Source organism: Nanorana parkeri, unplaced genomic scaffold, assembly GCF_000935625.1.
Source record: "Nanorana parkeri isolate BGI_ZX_2015 unplaced genomic scaffold, ASM93562v1 scaffold3117, whole genome shotgun sequence".
NCBI classification, from domain to species: Eukaryota; Metazoa; Chordata; class Amphibia; order Anura; family Dicroglossidae; genus Nanorana; species Nanorana parkeri.
Genome location: NW_017309385.1, coordinates 52783 through 65222, shown reverse-complemented (window position 1 = coordinate 65222; position 12440 = coordinate 52783). Strand labels below are relative to the sequence as shown.

At 45.2% G+C, this 12440-nt stretch overlaps 1 protein-coding gene across 1 annotated transcript; it reads right to left on the bottom strand.

Moving 5' to 3' along the window:
* Positions 1–8697: 8697 nt before the first annotated feature.
* Positions 8698–9680, bottom strand: LOC108802790 (olfactory receptor 52A1-like). Its single transcript, XM_018574649.1, is given in 2 exon segments — positions 8698–9564; positions 9567–9680. Coding segments are annotated over 2 exon segments (981 nt in total).
* Positions 9681–12440: the final 2760 nt, after the last annotated feature.

Genomic DNA, 12440 nt, shown 5'->3' with positions numbered 1-12440 from the left:
GGGGGGGGGAGGGGGGGCTTCGGGGAAATATTAAGGGTCTAAACAGCCCCCTGATATTTCCCTTTTAAAATAGAAAAATAAATTGAGGATACAAAGTCCTCTATCTCTTTTTCTGCAGCCTCTGTTCTAAATAAATGGAAAGCACAGAAGCTTCTTCCCATTCATTCAGAAAATATTTACTATCTTCCAGTTTCTAAATGGCGAGGAGCCTCTGTACTGAGTGCTGCTACCCAATCAAAAACTCATGAATGGACAGGAAGTGATGTAAAGCACTTCCTGTTCATTCATAACTGGGGAAACATAATACTATATGTCCCCAGTTATTTACAAACACTGGAGTGATCAGATGATCGCTCCAGTGTTTGTTCTGCACAGAGGATCGGAACATATCACTGACATGTACTGATCCTCCGCCGCTTGGCCACGCACAGAGGGTGGCTCAGCCTGCAGCTTCTCCTCTGGATCCCCGCTGCTCTTCCACATCTGTATGCAGCAGGGATCCAAGGAGAATTGAAGGAAGCACTGCATCTGCTGGGGGGTGTAGGAGGGAGCCGCTGTCACAGCAGCATGGCTGAGCAGTGAGGAGAGAGAGAGAGAGCCGCCGGGTGTCAGATCCTGGCCGAGCAGCTCTCTCTCTCCTCACACCGCTCGGCCATGCTGCTGTGACAGCGGCTCCCTCCTCCGCCCCTTCCCACGGCTGCAGCGCTTCCTTCAATTCTCCTCGGAACCCTGCTGCATACAGGTGGGGGAGAGCAGCGGGGATCCAGAGGAGAAGTCTGCGCTCGCAGACTACGAGTGATTGTCACCGGCTTTGAATAACTCTGAAGTTATCCCTTTACACAAATGAACAACAGCCACCATCTTGTGTATGTTCATGTAAATACGCACCTTTCCCAGCATCTGCTGTAGCAATTCTGGACTTTGGAAAGTGTCTGTGACACTCGCTACCACGACCAGACAGGAATGTACAGAGTGTAATATCTGGTAGCCCTCACATAGGCAAAGACTGATTAATTTCTGGCTAGAGCATGTAGAGATGAAATGACTCTTATCATTCCAGCACGGTGTGGAGAGATATTGCATGAGACTTAGCTCTGAGAAGTTCGAAAAAACCATATCACAGATGTGTATTGGGGAGTCACATACCAGGAAGGACATTTTAAAACCTGATTCCAGTAGAGGACTTGGAAGCCTATGACTGCTATGAGCAGGCTCTGGATTCAGAAACAACCTGCTAAAGGGGTTTACAATATTCTACTAATGCCATTAATGGGACTTATGATGACCTGTATTGTGTTGTTTCAATCTGGTTTTAACCTTTCCTGTGTCCTGGTCGGGTTTATATGAGATGTGTCTCCTCACTCTGCCTGTCCTCACACACAACACCTACGGCAGATTTGATTGTTTTGTTGCTGATTTGGGGAATTTTGGGGAAATGGGCGTGGCACTGTGTTCCATACAAATCCCCATTGTCCCCACTACGTTTGGTTCTCATCAGATCTCATGATCTTCACACCTCCCCTGTCCCTCACCACATACCTGCCAATCTTCTGGGGATGACAAAGAGGGTCACGTTTCAGCACAAAGGATGCAGGCAAAGGACATACCCCTAATTACAGTGAGCATGTAGAATTAATATACAAAACATGATTGGTTAAGCCCACAAGTATTTTTCCATCATTACTTTTCCATGAAACTGAGAAATGATGAATGCCCCCAGTGAGGACGGTGCAAAGACTTATCAGGTGATTGGTAATCAATAGACATCAATCTATGATAAAGACGCACGGCGGCAGCACAATGTATGAAATCCGGCAGATAGTCAGGAGCTCCGGTTATTGCTCACATCAAACACCGGAATGGGGAGAGATCTGATCTCAGTGATTGTGATATGAGTGGTGATGGCAGACGGGCCGGCCTGAGTATTTCTGGAACTGCTATTCACCATTAGAACAGGCTCAGCATTACATCACCGCTCGGCGTCATCATCTGCTGCAGACCCACAATCATATGGAAACAACCATTGCATTCCAATCAGAGCTTTCATAAAGCCGACCCCAGATGCCGGCCGTTCACTTAGTATTACCGGATTCTATGTCCTGCGTTACCTTCGTACGTCCAATAAAGAGACTGGATGGGATTCTTCCTTTTATCCTTCCAGAATAATGAGAGAGCAGATCTCCATCTCCCCCCGTCCAGCGTTCGCTCTTCCTGCGGCGCTGAAGTCGGTTTATATTAATATCGGCTGAGAATTATCAGCGGTCTGCTTTCCCGAGGACAGCCGAGGTCTACAAAGCCCAACGGACCAGCACCTCCCCCGACATCATTATAATTGGGCGGTCTGAGTTTTGTGTGTTGGAAATAAACAATGATAATCACATTTTCTTCATCACTGGGATCGTCTAGTATTTGTTTATAGTCATGGGTGACTCAATGAATGAATGATGGGGAATAGGTAACAAACCGGCACTCGCAAGGGGATCCGTCCATCCAGTACTTTATTTGCAAAAATGCATAAAAGAACCAAACAAACAAATGCTTACATGTTTCAGCCCCCAAAACTGGGCCTTAGTCGTGTTTCACTGATGGGGAGGTTGGACGGTTAGAATGAGTACACCAAACATCACAGCAGCCATCTGTGAATGGACAAAAGTCTGTGCAGACCTGCCCCCCCATGGCCATTAATGTGCAGTTGCCCCCTTTTGTGGCTAGAACACCCCCACACTGTTCTGAAAAGGCTTTCCACAAGATTTTGGAGGGTGTCTATGTGAATTTTTCCTATTTGTGAGGCTCACAATGGGTGTTCCAATTCATCAAAAATGTGTTCAGTAGAAATGAGTGAACTGCATTGGGTTCAGTTCATGGGAAGATCCATGAAGTCTGCAAAACACGAACTTAGCGCTGAACCCCATTAAAGTCTATGTAAGGTGAAACCAGTTATTTGTTTAAGGACCTCTTCCTTGTATCCTATCTCCCAAAAAAAGATTTGTGGGCCTGTGGTGAGGGGACACATAGGAATAAAACATTCTTTGTGTTTGTTTTTACTTATTAGGGTATTTGTCATATTTATTTATATCATTTCTTCATTTTACTTTTTTCTTTATTAATTGGCCATGTCTGTGCTGCAGCCCCTCCCATACAATCGAGCGGGAAGTTCCTGTTGTCAGATGTGCCGTTGGCTTGGCAGCGTGGAGTGGAACCCACTGGCGGGAAGTGGCCTGAAGCGTCTGAAGGCAGATGTGCAAAGGGGCAATCCAAAAGAGAAGTCAAGGTCCAATCCGGGTCGAGGCGTGCAGCAAGGGTTCAGGGGCGAAAGTCAGTCCAAGGACAGCAAAAGGGAGTCCAGGTGAGGGGGTCAGGAAGCAAACAGTAAGATACACAGATGGGGAGCTAGGCAATCACACCATAGAGGTGGAGTAACTCAGCAACAAGCCAGGGCTCTGGCCAGGTTTTTATAGCCAGGGGGTGTAAGACCACCCCCTGGTCACCGAGGCAACCAGGAGGCTTCCCTCCCCGGGAGCCAATGGCAGGCGAGAGAGGTGGAAGGTGTGTGCTGGGAACCTCCCCCAGCAAGGCCCACACCTGATAGCCCTAATGGCGCAGGCGCGCTACGTGCGCGCATCCGGGCATGCGCCCGCCGCGTGACTCGGGCAAGCGCACCAGCAACCCGGGCACCAGGAGTTCTACCAGGCTGGAGGGGAACCTGTGCCCTGCGCCGTGCCCATTGTCTCCATTAAGAGGTAACACCCCTTGCTTCCTGACACCTGTCTCTTCTCCTCCTCCTCCTCAAGGGTGCACAGAAGCCATTTGTTTGAGTACTTCTATTGCACCCTCTTCTTCCTCCTCTTCATCGTCCTCCTCTTCCTCAAGAGCACATAACAGCCAGTTTCCTTTCTAGCTCTGCTCACAAGCAGGGACAGCAATGCACGTTGGGTACTTTTGATAGAGAAGAAGGCCTTAGGGCTAATCTTCCATAGGTACCACCAGGTCCCTATGCGAAAAAAAAATGAAGAAAGGATTTCTTGTAAGCTAAAGCCACCAGCTTAGACTCTACCACCAACTAATGCGGCAGTTCCAGGAACAGATGCACTTTGAGCACCCCAAGGCGCTAACAACAGAAACATCTAATAAAAAGGTTAAAGAAACACCCCAAATACCATCCATGGAATAAAAGAATGTTTTCAGAGGGAAGCCTTGAAGAAAAAAATAAAATAAATGCGATACCTTTCAGAGATGATAGGTATTGGCTACAAGGCATACCACCATGTAAGTCAGAGCAGAGAGAGGAATGTCTCTAATGGGTAAAAAGGCCATTTCTGAAACACAGAGAGAACCGCATGGACAAATGATATAGAGGACCCTCTGTGGTATCTGCACATTGGACAGGGTGTGAGTCCTTAAAAAGGCCAAGGTGCAGTGTCCTAGCACACCCAGCAAGTCTTCCCCAGAGAACCCCAAAAGGAGTGATGGACTTTCCTGGTGGGTGTACCAGGTTGTAGCCCTCAAGCACACCTGCCAGGTGGCAGCTAAACTGAGATAGAACCATAGCATGGTTCACATCAACAGGCAATATCAGAAACAGGGACAGACAAAAGCTTAGGGTGGGTGATGATCGAGTGTAGTCAAATACAAGCTAAAATCAGTAACAGGAGTAAAAGGAACTCAGGAACTCACATGGACTACAGCCTGGGACTAGGAAATGAACCTAATGTCCAGGCAATGTATGCTGCTCCGAGCCCTGAAAAATGAGGTTGATTGACAGGCTGGACGGGAACTGGCCGTGTAGGTGCTACATCAACCAGCAGGTAAATTCTGATGATGCCTATACTTCCCTGTTGTGTAAGATGTGAGCTAACTGTTTGTTTGAAAGCCCAGATTCTTGATCTAAAGAATAAACTGGCAACTCTGCGGAGCATTAACAACATGGAATGGTGCCTGGACCTTAAACATCAGGTGCTGTCAGGACCAGCATAAAGGAGGGTGGGGAAATGGAGGTGCAGTATCCAGGTTTGGAAAGCTACAGTGACAGTTAGAAGATGGAGTAGGGTGAAAAGCATTGGAGAGGCCAGTCCAGAGTTGATAGACCTGTCATAGTGCATATTGGATGGGCGGCATCCACATGAGGTGGGGGCAGCTCTGTTGGTGGACAAAATGGCTGGAAGGTTGCAGGAGATTTTGAACTAGAGTCTTAGGGGGGGGGGGATATGAAGAGAATTAAACCTATAGTGGCCAGGAACTAATGCGGAGACAGGGTATAGAGGTGGGAAAAATGAAGGGGGGGGGATGCAGGTCATTAACCAGACAGTGAGGAAATAATTTTACCTAAACCCAACCTTAAACCCGACCTAACCCTCAAACCAAAGCAGGAAATCTAACAATTACAAATTGCAATATAAGGGCGGGAAATAATAAAAAGATAGGTACTGAAACAAAATGAAAAGCCGTGTACACAAATACTGGAAGTCTGGCAAATAAAGTGGATGAGCTAGAACCTTTTATATTGGAGGAGGATTTAGGCTCGGCCATTCTGAACGGCCCTGAAGGGGAGGAGCTAACGGCCGAGCTGGCCGTGATTGGCCCCGCCAGACAGCGCTGGACCGAGGACGGGTAAGTCTGTTACAGGCTTGTGGGAATATCAGGAACCTGGATGGACCTACAAGGCTGGGCTGCGAATATGAAAGGTTAGGCTTTCTCTTTAACAGGCACAGGGTTCATAGAGGAGGTCTGTGTGTGGGGTATTTCTATAGGAAATGGACAAGAGGATGTGAGAGAGGATATCAAAGGAGGGCTGTGATGGAGTTGAGTCTTTATGGCTGGAGTTGCATACGAGTGCTACCAATAGTAAATGACTTATAGTAGTATGGTACAGGTCACCTCACATTATGGAGGAAGAGAGGCGTCTTCTTTCACTGGTGGATATAATGTATTGTTATTATTATGGGGGACTTCAATTACCCAGGACTGGTTGGACAAATGACCCTAAACACTCCACTAAGGCTAGCCTGTTCCTGAACTCACTACATGATCTTTTTTTTGGGTCATATGGTAGAGGGTCCAGCTAGAAAACATTATCTGCTCTATGTGGTTATTTCTAATAGCACAGAGCTCATTACAAGTTGGGGACAACATAGACAATAGTCACCACAGTGTAATTACACTTTATGTTACAGGATAGAGAGACACGAGGGTGCCCCTAGAACTCTAAATTCCAAATAAGCCAACTTCAAGTTGTTCTCCTTGCTATGTGAGACTAAATGGGACCAAATATTCATAACAAAGAACATAGAGGAGAAGTTGGATTGTTTTAAGGGTTTATTTTCATCCAGAGTTACATTCATTTTTCACCAAGGTATTGTAGTGATGATGGGAGGTCAGACCACTGCATACAGTCTTCTCCAGCACATCCCCAAGGTTCTCCATGGGGTTCAGGTCTGGTGGTGGCCAATACTTGTGTGACAATGCTGTCTCATGCTCCCTGAACCACTCTTTCACAATTTGAGCCCGATGAATCCCTGCATTGTCATCTAGGAATATGCCCAATGTGCCATCAGGAAATAAAAAATCCATTGATGGAAAAACCTGATCATTCCGTACATTCAGGTAGACAGCTGACCGCATTTTTTGGGGACATAGAATTGCTAAACCTAGACCTATTATCCAATGGAAGGCTCTGACCTATATGCTTAGCTAAATCCAGGAGGTGACTTTTTTTGGACAGGCAATGTATCAACAGTAAAACGATAAGGACAGGATAAGTAGGCCCCATGGAGGATGAAATTGGGAGTTTGGTCACACAGGACATGGATAAGAATAACATACTTACTACATCCATTTCTTCAGGTTATACACAAGATAAAGAAGGAATTATGAAGGAAAAGTCATTATAATACCATGTAATGGTAATGCAAGGGAAGTACCTCGATGGTTGTCAGAACACGGGGTGCAAACTGACTGGAGAAGCAAAATATAAACAAGTCACCAGGGCTGGATGGCTTACACCCACAAGTTCCTTCTGATTTGTAAAGACTCTTAATGACTGAAATGGTACCGACTGCTTGGGGAAGTGCAGATATGGTTCCAATCTTCAAAAAAGGGCGTAGATGTATACCGGGGAACTACAGACCAGTCAGCCTAACATCAATAGTTTACAAGGTGTGGGGGGGGAATGCTGAGGGACCCTGTTGTAGATCTTGTTATGGAAAGTGGTATTATAAGTTAGGTAACACCCCTTCCTGTGGCCACCCCGCACTGCTCCAGCAAGATCAGACTTATCGACAACAGGAGCGGGGTCAGGAAATTGAGCACAGAATGCATATTGAAGTTGTAAGAAGCGAAAATTATGATGACGTGTCAGCCCATGTAGAGAAGATAATAAAGGAAAGGATTTAAGAGTTTCCTCAGATACTCTGTGACCCAAAACACAAAATCCGGAACCTTCTGCAGTTTAGATAGAACCCCAAGAGGTACATGGAAGTGAAAGGATTTGAAGTGATGCTTTGCAGATCAATCCCAAATACAGGAGGCTTGGACACAAATTTGGGAAGAGTTGGGGGCCCTATCTAATTTCCTCTCAAGCAACTCATACAGCAACTGTAGCGAACCCGGAGGAGAAGGAAATCCCAAAAGCTGAGCCTTCTGAGGACTATTGTTCTGGAACCAATGGGCTATCTGGGAAAGCTGAGCAGCAACATAGTCCATGTTTGGGCCTCATTTTTAATACAGATTTGGTCTCCCATCATCAGGAGGGTTGTCCTAGAATTGGAAAGGGTCCAGCAAAAGTCAACAAAATTAATAAGGGGGCTTGAGGACCTCAGCTATGAGTAATGGAAAGGTATTTCTCTCGGAAAGGAGGGGCTTAGAAGGAGACATGATGGCCGTCTACACATTAATCAATGGTGATGGTAAAGCTGGTAACAGCTTGTTCAGTCTCAGGTCTCTGAGGAGGACACACGGCCACAATTTAGGGTTGGGAAAAGAGATTTATTGTAAAATTGGAGAGAGGGCTCCTTATGCTCTGAGCAGCAAGAATGTGGAACTCTCTTCCCTAAGTAGTGGTATTAGCTGGAAGTATTGACAGATCCAGAAAACCTCTGAAGTACACAGGGCCGGATTTCCCACAAGGCCAACTGAGGCTCGGCTTCGGGGCGGCAGGGATTCCTATCACCCGGTGCCTAACCCTAACCCTTGTGACTAGTTATATTTCTGTTTCCCCGTCTTATGTTATTAATAAATAGATAGATTGATATTTCTGTTAGACTCTGGATATGATGGGAACATGTGGAACATTTCATATTGGACTGTGAAGCCGACCACACGTGTTCAATTCTTTTGAACTGAAAGATAATTTTATTTGGAAGCATTTTACCTAAACCTAATGGATGATACAATCAAAGTGTAATGTGCTGGGAGCCAGAAGTAAATATTGTTTGTCGAGGAGCATCAAGACACGCCCTCAGTTTAACAGTGTACATTATATACTGTAGATATAACCAAAATCCAACCCCCACAGTCACACATTTTATACACCGTGCTGTATGAAGAACAATGAGCCGGTCACATCAGTCTCTGTACAGAGGAGCTTACATGTCCCTCCGCAGTCAAGCATACTTGGGGTTAATTTTGGGTGAACCTACCTATCTAACCTATCAGTAAGTTTGTGGAGGAGTCTGCAGAGCGTGGGATGAACATGCATCAACTCTACAGATTCCGTCCCTTTGATAGAGAGCTTTGATATTTCTGTAACATTTTCCAGACTTGCTCCCGGATCAGCTTTGTCTTCACCCCATAAATCATTGGGTTTAGCATGGGTGGAACTAGAAGGTAGGTATCTGCTAGCATTATATGAACATAAGGTGGAATTCTTTTACCACCATACCGGTGGGACAGGAAAGTGAAGAGTGCCAGACCATGAAAACTTAGAAAGACGCACACATGAGGTATGCAGGTGTTGAAGGTTTTCAGTCGGGCGTCTTTGGATGGAAGTCTGAAGACAGCATGGAAGATGGCGCAGTAGGACACCAGGATAAACATCAGGTCTACTCCTAGGATTGTGAATGCCACCGTTAACCCCAAAGCACTGTTTATTCTGATGTCGGCAGCAGCAAGTTTCACAATCGCCATGTGTTCACAGTACGAATGGGCCACAATGTTGGTTTTAAATGCAGGAAAGTTATTGATCAAAACTACGCAAGAACCAACCAAAGCCACCGCTCTGAGCAGTATGATGATGACCAGCCTGACGATGAAGATGTTGGTTATTATGGACCCATATCTGAGCGGCTGGCAGATGGCAATATAACGGTCAAACGCCATTCCAAGCAAAAGGCCCGACTCAAAGCTGCAGAAAGAATGGAGGAAGAACATCTGGAGGAGACATGACACAAAACTAATGTGTCCCTCGTGGAACCAGAAGACAGACAGCATTTTAGGAGCTATGCTTGTGGACAGAAGGGTGTCATTTAAGGCCAACAGGGAAAGGAAAATAAACATAGGCTTGTGGAGGACAGAAGATGCTGAGATGATTGTCAGGAGCATTATGTTTCCCAGCAAAGCCAGCACTATCTTTCCCAGCAAAAGCAAACACCAGCAGCTACCCAGTTATAAGCTCCTTCTAGTCCAGGAATCCCGACCAGGATGAATGACGTGGGATAGAATGTGGCATTGACTTTGATGTCCTTCATTCCTCTGCTGATTGTCTTCTACACCGGAGTCCACAGCTCTCTATGGGGGATAAATATACTGGAGGGTCTTTGTCACCTAATGGGATAAAACAAACCTTAGAGTCTGAAATTTCGTAATTCGTGTCCGAAACCCAATTCGGATTGGTACGAAATACGGATTTTCGTTAGTTTCGGCACATTTTCGTAACTTTACGAACATTCATTATGATGAAGTTAAAAAGCAAAAATACCTTTGTTAATATTGGAGTCGATGTGGTCGTTGTTTTTTTATCCGAAATACGAATTCCGTTAACGGATTCCGGATCTGAATTTCGTATTTCGGACTTTAAAAAAAACTCATCAACTCCAATATAAATGTACTTTGCTTTTTACCTTCAATATAACGAATGTTCGTAACGGAACGAAAATACGTCAACGGAATTTCGTATTTCCTGCCTGTGTATTGTAATGCGACTCTCAGCAGCAGCGGATCCGGATTTCGGATTTAAAAAAAAATCTTGTCACGTTGTTCCTCATTTACGGGGGTAATATTAGTTCCCGTTTCAAAGAAATTCGGATCCGAAATTCGTTAATGGAATTTCGTATTTCGGATATAATTCGGAAACTGCAATCCGGATTTCGGATGCTTCCGGATTTACGAATTTCAGGAAAATTCGTACGAATTTCGATTCGTAACGAAACGAATCGCACATGTCTACAATCTATGTGCCAGCTGAGTAAGAGTGATTGTCACTGGCTTTGAATAACTCTGCAGTTATCCCTTTAATCAAATAAACAACAGCCACCATCTTGTGTATTCATGTAAATAAGCATCTTTCCCAGCATCTGCTGTAGCAATTCTGGACTTTGGAAAATGTCTGTGACACTCGCTACCACGACCAGACAGGAATGTACAGAGTGTAAAATCTGGTGGCCCTCACATAGGCAAGGATTGATTAATTTCTGGTTAGAGAATGTAGAGATGAAATTACTCTTCCAGCACGGTGTGGCGAGATATTGCATGAGACTTAGCTCTGAGAGGTTCGAAAAAACCATATCACAGATGTGTATTGGGGAGTCACATACCAGGCCGGGCATTTTAAAACCTGATTTGGCTAATGGAAGTCTATGACTGCTAGTGGCAGACTATGGATTCAGAAAAATCCCGCTAATGGGGTTTATGACAATGGGACTTATGATGACCTGTTTTGTGTTGTTTCAATCTGGTTTGAAGCTATCCTGTGTTCTGGTCGGGATGCGTCTCTCCACTTTGCCCGTCCTCACACAATAGACCTGATTGATGATTGTTTTGTTGCTGATTTGGGAATTTTGGGAAATGGGGGTGGCACTGTGTATCACATGAATCCCCCACTAAGTTTGATTCTCGTCAGATCTCATGATCTTCACACCTCCCCCGGCCTCACCACATACCTTCCAACTTTCTGAGATGACAAAGAGGGATTTCACCGGATTTCACCACAAATTATGTAGGAAAATGACTCTGCCACAACCGTAATCCCAGGGACTGTGTAATCAAAAATGATTGGGTAAGCCCACAAGAGTTTTTTCCACCATTACTTTTCCATTATATTGGCTGTTCAACATGACATATTCAGTGCTTCCATTGCGGACTGTGCATAGACTTATCAGGTGATTGGTAATCAATAGACAATCAATCGATTACATTATAAAGACGTACGCATTGTGAAGTACATAGCGACCCAAGTCTCTTCATTACACAATACTGCACTCAATGAGCATCTATTAGAAAGACCTGTACACACGCTTATTGATCATCTAATCAGCCAATCAGGTGGCAGCAGCACAATGTATGAAATCCGGCAGATATTCAGGAGCTTCACTTATTGTTCAAACACCAGAATGGGGAAAAAATGTCATCTCAGTGAATGTGACTGTGACGTGATGGTACCAGACGGGCTGGATTCAGTATCACTGTTAGAACAGGCTCAGCGTTATGTCACAGGAAGGATTCCACATCTGCTACAGCTCCACAATTATATGGAAACAATAATTTCCTCCAATCAGAGCTTTCATAAAGCCGACCCCAGATGCCGGCCGTTCACTTAGTATTACCGGATTCTATGTCCTGCGTTACCTTCGTACGTCCAATAAAGAGACTGGATGGGATTCTTCCTTTTATCCTTCCAGAATAATGAGAGAGCAGATCTCCATCTCCCCCCGTCCAGCGTTCGCTCTTCCTGCGGCGCTGAAGTCGGTTTATATTAATATCGGCTGAGAATTATCAGCGGTCTGCTTTCCCGAGGACAGCCGAGGTCTACAAAGCCCAACGGACCAGCACCTCCCCCGACATCATTATAATTGGACGGTCTGAGTTTTGTGTGTTGGAGATAAGCCAGATATAGAAATAAACAATGATAATCACATCATCTTCATCACTCGGATCTTCTAGTATTTATGTATAGTCATGGGTGAGTCTTACAAACAGATTGGATGAGGGAGAAGATTGGGGAGATTGGATGGGTAGAAACGTGTCCGCTAAACGCCAACCAATGGTGTGTAAAATGGTCAAAAGTCTATGGAGCTCCGACCACCACACCTATATGAGCTTGTTGGATATAACATTCCAAAACCACGGAATATTATAGAGTTACCACCCCCCCCTACATGGACATTAATATTGAGTTCTCCCCCACCCCATGGCTATTAATATGGAGTAATTCCCTATTGCCACCATGGCCATTAATATGGAGGTTACCTGCCCCATGGTCAATAATTATGGCCTTTAAAATAGAGTCACCC